At 40.2% G+C, this 12571-nt stretch overlaps 1 protein-coding gene across 1 annotated transcript in view; it reads right to left on the bottom strand.

The window, feature by feature from the left end:
* Hfm1 (helicase for meiosis 1) overlaps nt 1–12571 on the bottom strand; it is an 81930-nt gene that overhangs the window by 47954 nt on the left and 21405 nt on the right. The window contains exons 14-19 of the mRNA XM_041642082.1: nt 11790–11891; nt 11289–11434; nt 9239–9333; nt 8452–8585; nt 4702–4749; nt 2829–2909 (exon numbers count right to left, since the gene is read on the bottom strand). Of these exons, the coding sequence (XP_041498016.1) occupies nt 2829–2909; nt 4702–4749; nt 8452–8585; nt 9239–9333; nt 11289–11434; nt 11790–11891 (606 nt within the window). The remainder of the gene's footprint in view (nt 1–2828; nt 2910–4701; nt 4750–8451; nt 8586–9238; nt 9334–11288; nt 11435–11789; nt 11892–12571) is intronic.

Raw genomic sequence — 12571 nt, forward strand, 5'->3', positions numbered from 1 at the left:
TAGAGCGGCAGCCACTAGAGTTCTTACCTCTATCAATGCTCAGACAGAAGGGGTGATCCTGTCCTCAGACTGGCTCCTCAGACTGCTCTGAGCTCCTGTCTCCTCCCACCTTATATTCCTCTCTCTGTCCAGCCATCTCACTCCTGTCTTCACCTCCCTCGTGCTTGGATTAAAGGCATGGAATCCCAAGTGCTGGGATCACCCATGTTTGAGCTCTGTTTCTCTTTTACACATATTCAATCTCATGCAGCCCAGGGTGGCCTTGAACTCACGAGATCCCGCTGCCTCTGTTTCTCGAATGCTGGGATTAAAGGTGCGTGCATGCCATCAGTACCTGGCCTCTACGGCATCTAGTGGCTTAGTTCTGCACTCTGATCTTCAGGAAAGCTTTATTTGTTATGGGATAAACAAAATATCATACACCTCTAAGCGAAGATACCCTCAAAAATGTAGAAAACACAATCTATGAACCTTAGATATAACCACAGGTAAGACAGAGAACAAAATCCAGGTCAGTATGAGATAACCTAATAGGAAATATGAGTTTTAAGCAGGACTTTTAAAGTGATTAATATGACCTGGCAGAGAGGAAACAAAGCCATTATCTTAGGGAGAATCAAGATTTATCAAACCAGAGGAATGAAGACGACTATCTGTGGCTGCTTTAGAAAGGGCTATGGCTTGATGATCATCATGAGCTCCGGGCAGCTGGCCTGGCCTGAGTCTCCATTTAGTACATGGCAGAAGATAGTGCGCACTTTTCTTAATATACTGAATGACAAAAGTACATACCTCAAAATTTGTTTGTAGTGCCTAATGCTTGGTAAATGTTGCCTAATTTTTAAAATTAAGAAATGATAGATAATAAACTAGAGGGGCCATAAGGAGCTTTTATGGCTATTTAAAGGAGTTCAAAATTTGGATCAGATTTGTAAAATAACAGGCTTACTTACAATTCTTGAGCAATATTCTTAGTTAAATTGGAGCTTCAGAATAACTTGTTTTGGAAATAAAACAGTAGGGAGGTTAGGAGGAGGGGGATGAATGCAGCAGGTAAGAGGAACTGATAGAATGAAATAAATCTAATTATTGTTCAGAAGATCTCAAAGAATCCAGTCCTTACAAACATGCAGAAAGGAGCTGGAAAAAGCAGCAGCACACTTGGCTTCAAGGGAACGGTTAGGAGTGTATGTGAGCCACAGGTTTCAAGGGAACGGTTAGGAGTGTATGTGAGCCACAGGTTTCAAGGGAACGGTTAGGAGTGTATGTGAGCTACAGGTTTCAAGGGAACGGTTAGGAGTGTGTGTGAGCCACAGGTTTTCCTGAAGAAGGGAATTTTTGGCATGTCAACAGAGTGACATTCTGTTCATGTGTTGGTTTCATTGGCTAATGAATAAAGAAACTGCTTTGGGCCTGATAGGGCAGAACTTAGATAGGTGGAGAAGACAGAACTGAATGCTGGAAAGAAGAACAGAGTCAGAGAGACACCATGGATCTCCTGCCTGAGACGAACGCCGGTTAGAATCTTTCCAGTAAGCCACAGTCACGTGGCGATACACACATTAATAGAAATGTGTTAAATTAAGGTGTAAGAATTACCCAATAAGAAACTAGAGCTAATGGGCCAAGCAGTGTTTTAATGAATACAGTTTCTGTGTGGTTATTTTGGATGTAAGCTAGTTGGGTGGGCAGGACAAACAAAAGGGCCCTCTCCCTTGTAACAGAAAGGTTTAAAACACAAGGCTGAGACTTGGCAGCAAACTGTTTTAGACTCTAACTTTACACTGACTATAAATGAAGCATGACACAAACTCCACATTTCTAGGAAATGGCCACAAATACGTAAAATATTCATTAAAAATAGAAGGATAAATGCCAAAAGTAAATAGATTCTGAATTTTATAAAAAATTTCCATACACTTTTCCTTACAATGATTAATTAGAATAATAAAGTCAGTATTTTCCTCCATAATCAGTTCTAGATCTAAATCCTAAAAACTGTGAAACACTTCCCCTCATTCTTTTCCTTAAATACTGAACAAAACTAAGCTGAGAACAAAAGAGAAAGGCTGAGAGGAGACAGAGAGGGGGAGAGAGCTCAGGAACACGTAGTGTCTTGGCAGACTGAAAGCTTTAAACAGAGACACAGCCTGTGCGAGAAGGACTTGTAACGTTAGCATAAAATAGGCATGACCTCCTGGAGCCTCCCCCTTTTCAAGATATTGGAAGTCTTTCCCATAATTTAATTATTTTATAAGAGAATAAAATTTTGTACATATAAAACATTGTGTAACATACAACAGTCTCAGATCTGGGGTATTTTAAGGCTGTGTGTAAGTGTGTCATGGAGTGACATCATGAGCTGTGCAAAGTACATGTGTGTCTTTAGAAGCAAGGCTGCAGTGAACTCACACAGTGCACCTTAGGCAAGCACTGCCAGAAGCAGAGAGGTCCCGCCTTGTGCCTGCAGGACAAAGGCCACAGAGAGTGAGAAAGGCTGGAGTTACTGAGTCTCCCAGCATGGGGCACGAAGCTCACAGACCCTCGGTCAACAAACCTGTGATGGGAAAGGCGATGCCACTCAGATAATCCATGGCTGTGCACTCAGGGGCAGAGGAATTTATTAGTTATAACTGGCCTACAGACTCAAATCATCAGCTGAGAGTCACCAGAACAGTGAGATCAATCCTGTGTCAAGAAGTTGTAGTTTCAAAAGGAACTTACATGAACTGACGCCTTACAGCTAAAAATAATGATAGTCTATTTACTGTTGTCTAAATTTTAGTCTTAGCAAGCATTAAACTCAATGCCATCATAAGGAAAAATACCTGTTGGTTTGAAATAAACATCTTCATCCATCTTTATTAAGTCCAGTGATGATAAATCTTTCAGATTCTTCAAACACAATTCTGTTCAATTATAGAAAACACATTTTAAGTTTAGTAAAATAAGGAAGACATGAAAATAGAATTTACTATTAGATATGTATGCTATAGCATAACTGCTCTGGAAGAGCTGAAGTCTTTTAAAAAGAAAGAAAAACCTTGAAATATATGTAAGAAAACCTCTGTTGTAATTCTTAGAGGCTACTGACCAAGAATCATAATCATTTAGGAAGTAGCCTACCCTGTGGCGCTGTCCATCCTGAGACCTGAGGCAGACTCCAAGGGAACTGTCAGAAAACACTATGCCCAGCATCCTTCGAAGGATGACTGAGAAGTCTCAGAACGGCTACCCTGACATCCCACACAGAGTCACAGAGCAGCTCTGTCCTTAGAGACGTTCACAGAACCTTCATTCCAGAGACTACTCCATGTCTGAGGGAAGAGACTTCACACAGAGAGGCCAAGCAGAGTCTAAGCACGCACAGCAGGGCATGTTCTCCCATGCTTATCAACACGATGACGGCTGTTTACTCAGTCATGTGACATCACAGATGTCCACTTCTTTCATCAGACAGCAAAAGAGGACAATTTCCCCCAGGTCTGGAGGTCTTCACTTTCAGAGGCTCCCATGGCATGCAAAACTTTGATTAAAAAATTTATTATGTTTCAACCTTTTGTTATAGGGAAATTGTCCGTGGGCTTTGCAATGAATGAGAAATAAAAACTATTTTCCTCTCCTATAACTATATCTTTTTATTAATGTATACAATACATACTCTTCTATACAGACAACTCACTGTATCAACTGATAATGGAAAATAAGGCAAATATTAACAGTGATTTGCTAATTTAACAGAAAATTAAACACTCAAGTTATCAGAACAGAGAAAGATATAATTTTACCTATCTGATTTCTTATGTGCAATTATCATTATCATTAATGTATTATTTAATTTTAAATTTTCAATTACAAAATGGTGCCAGAGAATAAAAGAACTACTTAATAAACATTTTCACAGCAGCATGATAAGTACACGTGACTACTGCCATGTTAAATGCCATACTGGCTCTTCTCTACTGCTGAGACAGGGTCTCACCATTCAGGCCTGTCTGTCTGGAGCTCAACCTGCCGTCCTCCTCCTGCACCTTTTTGAGCACCAGGATTACAAGTATATGCACCACACCCAGCAACGTGTTTATTCTTCAAGTGAGACAATTTGTTATTTATCCTTATCTCTGCATTTTTATTTTTATATACAAATATTCAGAGAACAAATTAAAATTAATATTTTAGTAGATCAAAAATTTTTGCTTTTACTTAAAGTATTAACACAATGAAGACATATTAATATTTAATTATAAGTGCTTATTGAATTTTTATAGTTAAAGATAGATAATAAAATAATAAAGCTAAATTTCAAAAAGTTGGAATTTGAAAAGGAAATATTGCACAGATTTGGATGAGAACTCCACAATAAATCTAGGATTATATTTTAAATTAAAATTAAGGTTAGAAAGAAAAATAAAGTGTTTATTAGCAATGTTTTCAAAGATCAGGATAATTTTAATGACAAAGCCCAAATAAGCCAAGTTACTATATTATATATATATGGGCAGATATTCTAACAGAATTATTCAACAAATATAGAAAAGCTACACATGCCAAGTTTGTGATGGAAAGCAAACAATTCAACATTTTTTATCCAGATAAGTTTACTTTTAAAAGTAATTTACATATCTGTATTTCTTTAGTAACTGACATTTTTCCTAAAAATTTATATAATATATAGAGCTAATAGAAGGAAATATATCTAACCTTGTAATTTCGCTTCGATTCCATCTTTGTTCAGTCCAGATACAAAACCTGTATAAGTCATGAAACTTTATTTTAAAAAATGAAATGTATTTAATTAATCTTTATAGGTTCAATTTAAAGTTCACATTAAGAAAAGCATCTACACTTCATATAGACTAATCACAATCTAACAAGCTCAGAGAGGCTCAATTATTCATAGAACACAACCACTATTTTGAAATCTTTTCAATATCAACTGGCTTTATTTTGTTTTTTAAAACTGTATTAAGTAATCATAAATACAATATTTCAACAAAAACATGTAGATTCAGTTTTAAAGTTTTACTTTTATTATTTTTAGTTATGTGCATGTGTATTTGTGTGGGGGTAAGTACACTTGAGGTAGGTGTACATCAAAATCTGGAAATGATCTATTTCCATCCACAAAACAGCTGACTGAACTGTGAGATACTGATATAACTGGGGTTATAATAACAAAATTATTACCAAGAGACTCAATTATATGAAGCAATCTCATGAATACTATGAATTTAAGGAAACTGAAGACATGCTGGGCAGTGGCGCACGCCTTTAATCCCAGTACTCAGGAGGCAGAGGCAGGTGGATCTCTGTGAGTTTGAGACCAGCCTGGTCTACAAAGCAAGTTCCAGGACAGCCAGAGCTGTTACATGGAGAAACTCTGAATTGAAAAAGAAAAAAAAAGGAAAAAAGAAGGAAGGAAGGCAGAAAGGAAGGAAGGAAGATAATAAGGGAAAAAAACAAATATTCTATATACTGAGCTGGACTGTGATTATATGTCAGTGTCTGTGTCTATATGTGTATAATTTAATTGACTTCCATGCCTAATATTTGTGCACTTTACTGTGATAATGCAACATAAAAATCACTATAAAATGAAGTGCTCATGAGAAGGAAGTGCAGGTAAGACACAAATAAACCTGGAGTGACATGGATGAAAAGATATAAGATAAACCCTGCAGGGTTGTGGGAACAAAGTGCTCTCAGCCACTGCTCACAACCATGTAACCTCTTAAAGACAGCAGCTTAGTAACAGCTATTACATTTTAAAATGCATGTACCCGCTGATCTAGAAACTTCATTTCCAAGAATTTATCATGCAAACGAATTTACACATGTGAAAATGCATTGTTGATAATAGCAGATAAGTTTTCAGATGAACATGTTCACCAACTAGAACGGCTTAGAAATGACACATGGGGCTGTTGAGAGCTCAGAGGGTCTGAGTTTGTTCCCAGCACCCACATCAGCAGCTCACAAGTGCCTGTAACTCTAGCTCCAGGAGATCTAATGTCCTCTTCTGGGCTTTGTGGGCATGTGCACTCATGAGCACACACAACCCATGCCCTATACACAAACATAGAAATAATACACAGCTAACAAGGAATGTTATTAGCTATTTTTAAAAGCTTCCAAGTCAGTGTGGAAGTTCCTCAAAAAAAGGGGTGGTAGGCTAGAGAAATGTCCTCAGCTAGGAAAGCTTGCTGGCAGGGTGGTGGTGGTGCACACCTTCAATCCCAGCACCTGGGAGGCAGAGGCAGGAGGATCTCTGTGAATTCAAGGCCAGCTTGGTCTACAGAGCGAGTTCCAGGACAGCCAGGACTATACAGGGAAACAGAAACAAACTAAAACAACAAAAAAGAAGGCTTGCTATTCAGTCATGAGGACTGGAATTCGGATCCCAGTATCTACAGGACAAGCTGAACATCCTCCACAAGCCCATAAACACACCTTCAAGGGGGTGGGGCAGAGGATGACCCAGCTGAGACAACATGAGCTGCAGGTTCAGCTAGAGAGAGTAGCAGAGGAGGACATGGGAGGCTCTCTTCTACCTGGAGCACTCACCCCACCCACCTGTACATGAGCACTCACACAAACACAAACACACAAAAATATGTAAGTAGAAGAAACAAATCTTTAGGTATTTATTTAAGAAACAAGCAGAACAGAGTTAGGTTATGACCCAGTTTTACCACTCCAAGGTAATACACAAAAGACTCTTAGCCAACATACTACACAGAGACACATTTGTCCATGTACGTTGCTGTGTTTATCACAACAGAAAGAAACGGAATGTTCATCAACAGATGAATGGATAAAGAAAGTACAGTAATCCATACACTGTGTTTTTCTGCCCATAAAGAGAAATGAAATCATGACATCTGCAGGAAAATGGATGGAGCTGGAGACACTATGCTAAGTGAAGTAAGCCCAGCTCAGAAAGCCCAAGACTACATTTATATCATGTGCGTGCGTGTCTACCCTAATGTGTGTGTGTGTGTGTGTGTGTGTGTGTGTGTGTGTGTGTGTGAGAGAGAGAGAGAGAGAGAGAGAGAGAGAGAGAGAGAGATGAAGGTAGACCATGACAGGAGAGCTCTTAGCATGGTGGGAGAAGGTGATGGATCAGGTGACCTCTCGGCACCAGGTGGAGGTGGAGGCAGGGAGAGCAGTGGGAGGGAAGAAGAGTAAGGAAGCTCGATGGCTCCTAGAGGAGCCCCACTTTATACGCTGGTCTAAAAGCCAACTGATCAGAAAGCCTCCAAGACATATGGGGAACTACAAAGAGCAGTGCAGACCAGAGAATAACCCACAGACGACGGTAGGGCACACAGAGAATAATCCACAGACGACGGTAGGAGCACACAGAGAATAATCCACAGACGACGGTAGGGGTTCACAGAGAATAACCCACAGACGACGGTAGCACAGAGAATAATCCACAGACGACGGTAGGGCACACAGAGAATAATCCACAGACGACGGTAGGAGCACACAGAGAATAATCCACAGACGACGGTAGGGGTTCACAGAGAATAACCCACAGACGACGGTAGGGGCTCACAGCTCCAAATGTTGAGCAGCTAAGACGAGAGATTTCTGTGATTCGCAGTTTGCCAGGTTACAAAGCAAGAACTTATCTCTTTAAAAATGTTCATAAGAATTTTGATACCCATGCCTTCAAAGGTTGAATTCTTTAGTCCTTCTTCCCTTCATGTGGCCAGGAATAGTAACTTGTTTTAAAATAAATGATAATGTGTGGCCACGGCAACAAATAAGGAAAGGCAATTTTTATTTAGCGAGTCTGTCTTGTATTATTCATCTTGCAGGAAGAGAGATACGGGAAAAGCCCACAAGAAACAACTAAGCCTCCAACCAAGAGCTGCATGAGACAACCTTCTTGGATGAGAGTCCTCAGGCCCCACCACAGCCTTCAAACAACTGCAGCCTTGACAGGTGTGTTAACGACACTGGCTGACTCTTGGCTAATTACACGTGCATGATAACAAATTCTGGCTGTTCCTTGAAGTTATGTTTTAAGTAATTTGTTGGAAAACTAGTACAACGGGACATGGCTTGCATTAAAAAATGGAAAATAAAATTACACCTTATTTGCTTTGTGTTCTTAAAATTGAAAAATTAACAGTTACAAATTTAAAACAAGAGAGCAGCTAAATATGAAAAAGAATCAGAACTTAAAACTTTAACTTATTTCAAATTAGTTTAGGTACTTAAGGTTTTTTCTCATTGAGTCCATTTTAAAACATTAAAAGAATAGGTACAGAGCAGACAGTGTGTTCTCATTTTCATCCACTCTTGCCTCTGAACACATTGGGGACTGGTAACTATTTTTCCTGTTGCTTATTAGTTTCTATAATCTATTCTTTAACAGTATGAATAAGAACCCAGTTGGTCTGAAAAATGTCATTGCATTTCGAGGTCAAAGTCACGAACCGTAGTGAGATGGGTTCTTCAGAGCTCTGATGTACAGGAGGGTTGACCGGATCCAGTCCAGAGCAATGTTCACGTCTGTGATGGTATGCAGCACTATCTCTGCATTTAAATGCTCGATCAGATGTCTGTGCAAACTAACATGAATTTCAAAAACATAAAACTTACTTTTTAAACTTTAATAATATACAATATATACTAGTTGCTACTTTAATAATTCATAAAAAGTAATTTTCAAAAATATAGGAGGAAATCTTAAAAAGTCAGTTCAACATTTTAAAAATCTGAGATTTCTCCTTATTTCATAGTTCTAGAAGATACATTTTTGTATAATAAGCCAGCACGGTGATAGTAGTGTGGTTGTGAATTATGTCTGATTTTCCCCAAAGAGGCGCACTTACGACATACTGAAAACTGTCCCAGACACTCATATTCTCTCATTATAAAACAAAGTTTAAGGTGTGAAAATATTTCTCTTATTAAAAGTGAGTGATTGCAAATTTAATACTCTTAAGTTATAATAGAATGATAATTAGCAAGACCTTATTACCTATTAGGACTTTATAACAAAGATATGTACTATTGTGTACTAAAAACCAACACCAAATAAAACTATGTTGTCAATACATAAAACTATTTAATTCCTTAAATGACATGCTTTATAGGTAAATTGTTAAGATTATTTCAAGAAAACAGCCTTAGAAAACTCCACAACGAAATCCTTCCCAGATAGTAAAGGAAACAACAAGTCCTATTAGTTTAATTTTCTTTCTGAACTGTTCTTTGTTACCTGCTTTCTATGGTGTCGTTACATGCTAACATCTGAACGTACTTCTCTCTTGTGCTTAACCGGGTCATGATAACTGCAGTAGCTGTCGTGTCAAACTGCAACAGCAGCCAAAGCACAGAGGTCAGCAAAGACTAGAACACACTACAGGGCCAACCTTTCCCCAAACTTACATTTCACACGGAATGGTTCCTGGCCTTAGCAGGCCAAAAGGACTAAAATCTGCTTCTGAACTTTAATATTTACAAAAAGTTTAATTAAAAAACGCCCAAGAGTATAACTGCAAATTCCACTTTTGTTTCAATGGAACATAATTTTGACAATGTGAATGTCAAATCTTGTAAGCTAAAATAAAAACTTAAGATTTAGTATAGTTTCCATATCTGCTGACGAGTTCCATGTCACAAGTTAGCACGAAGCTAAAGTCATCCGAGAGGTGGGCACCTCCACTAGGAAAACACCTCCGTAAGACTGGGCCGTAGGCAATCCTGCAGGGCATTTTCTTAATCAGTGATTGATGTGGGAGGGTCCAGCTCCCAGTGAGTGGTGCCATCCCTGGGCAGTGGTGGTTCTGGGTTCTATAGGAAATCAAGCTGAGAAAACCAGTAAGCAGCCCCGCTCCACGGCCTCTGCATCAGCCCCTGCCCCCAGTTCCTGCCCTGACTCCTCTCGATGACGGACAGTGATGGGGAAGCGTGGGCCCAATCTACCCTTTCCGCACCAAGCTGCGTTTGGTCATGGTGTTTTATCACAGCAATAGTAACCCTAACTAGGACACCACATAATTTGATATATTTAATTTTTCCTCTAAAATTAAAAACTTGTGTAAATAACATTTTGATACTTTGAAAAAGATATTTTTCCAGGATTTTCTTATGGCATCTAAATGAATGACTCCATTCAAGCACTTGTCAAACATATTTTGAGATAAATATTGGCAGACTTTGAACTGCAGCATTTAGAGCTACAACCCTGGGATGGCCCATGTTCTGTAATGTACAATAATCCTTCACAAGGAAAAACTGCCCCCAAATGCCGGACCAGCATTTAGGAGGTGAGACAAAAGATGGCAAGTCTGAGTTCAGTCTAGGCTACACACAGAGATCCAGTTTCTAAAATAGACACAAAAATGGCAAAAACATCCTTATTCAGAATAAAAATAAGATGAAAAAAAGCCTTTTAACATTCCTTTACCAGTAGCCAGACGGTGGTGGCGCATGCCTTTAATCCCAGCACTCGGGAGGCAGAGGCAGGTGAATCCCCGTGAGTTTGAGGCCAGCCTGGTCTACAAGAGCTAGTTCCAGGACAGGCTCCAAAGCTACAGAGAAACCCTGTCTCAAAAAACAAAAACAAAACAAAAAAAACCAACATTTCCTTTACCAGTACACTCACTCACACATCCATCCATCTACATTCAGAGAGTAGTTTAGGGGGGCTGGAGAGATGGCTCAGAGGTTGAGAGCACTGGCTGCTTTTCCAGAGGTCCTGAGTTCAATTCCCAGCAACCACATGGGTGGTTCACAACCATTGATAAATAGTTCTGATGCCCTCTTCTGGCCTGCAGGCATACATGCAGACAGAACACTGTATACATAATAAATAAACAAGCCTTTTAAAAAAAACAAGTAGAAAAAGACAAGATCTCCTGAGTAAACTGGGAGCATGGGGACCTTGGGGGGGATGCTGAAGAGGAGGGGAGAGGCACAGAGGGGAGCAGAGAAACATGTAGCTCTCAATAAAAATCAATAAAAAAAAAATAACCGCTGGCTTGGTTTGCAAACACCTGAGAGTGACTTCGAGGGAAATAAAGGGTCCTTCACAAGTGAGGGAGGGCAGTGATTGATAATCACTACTACAAAAACAGAGTAGTTCAGACAGGGTTGGAATAGCAAGAGCACTTAAACTCTTCTAATCTCAGTGAATGAGTCTTGTTTATTCCTCAATTAAATCTGACTTTTAAATTACATTATTTATAAGATGCAAATTAAAAACAGACAACCCCCTTTCTTTGCTATACTTAGAATGTTAAAAAGAGAAAGCGATTACCCCTTACCTGAGGTCTGCCGGCTCTCCCGATCATCTGCAGGATGTCTGTCTCGCTGTACTCCTCAAACATGCCTCCAGTGTAGTGCATGGTAGACTTTATAACTACCAGGTGAGCTGGCAAGTTCACCCCCATGGCAAGAGTGCTCGTGGTAACTAGCAGATTGGAGAATAATCAAGTGATATAATTTTATTATCCTAGGATGGTGTTTTATTATAAAAGATATACGGATATAAATGGAATGAAAACTAAATTTAGAAAAAGGAATACAGGACTTTATAATCTAAAATAATAATGTACCCTAAAAATAAAATAGCTAATAAGATCTTTTCAAATTGCACCATATTCAACTAAATGATAAGCATTAACTTTGCCAAGGAGGTTGGTGTGATACCTGCATTCACAGCTCTTTTTCAGTTCTTGGAAGAAATTCATCAGAACACTTAAGCTTTTCCTCTTAAGAATAATTTTCCAAAACATTTTAATATATGCAAGAAATGTTTTACTTACAAAGAACTGGGAGATCTCCAGAAGTAAACAGTTCTTCAACCAGTTTCCTATCGGACAGCTCCAACCCAGCATGGTGGTAGCCGACACCATACACCACGACATCTGCAGCAGGAACACACCCGTCAGCCCCACTTCACACCCATCCCAGCATGGTGATAGCCGACACTACACACCACGACATCTGCAGCAGGAACACACCCCTCAGCTCCACTTCACACCCATCCCAGCATGGTGATAGCCGACACTACACACCACGACATCTGCAGCAGGAACACACCCGTCAGCCCCACTTCACACCCATCCCAGCATGGTGGTAGCCGACACTACACACCACGACATCTGCAGCAGGAACACACCCGTCAGCCCCACTTCACATCCATCCCAGCATGGTGATAGCCGACACTACACACCACGACATCTGCAGCAGGAACACACCCGTCAGCCCCACTTCACATCCATCCCAGCATGGTGATAGCCGACACTACACACCACGACATCTGCAGCAGGAACACACCCGTCAGCCCCACTTCACACCCATCCCAGCATGGTGGTAGCCGACACTACACACCACGACATCTGCAGCAGGAACACACCCGTCAGCCCCACTTCACACCCATCCCAGCATGGTGGTAGCCGACACTACACACCACGACATCTGCAGCAGGAACACACCCGTCAGCCCCACTTCACACCCATCCCAGCATGGTGATAGCCGACACTACACACCACGACATCTGCAGCAGGAACACACCCGTCAGCCCCACTTCACACCCATCCCAGCA

Source organism: Microtus oregoni, unplaced genomic scaffold (assembly GCF_018167655.1).
Source record: "Microtus oregoni isolate MIOR12 unplaced genomic scaffold, Mior012 000072F_ref0000427, whole genome shotgun sequence".
NCBI classification, from domain to species: Eukaryota; Metazoa; Chordata; class Mammalia; order Rodentia; family Cricetidae; genus Microtus; species Microtus oregoni.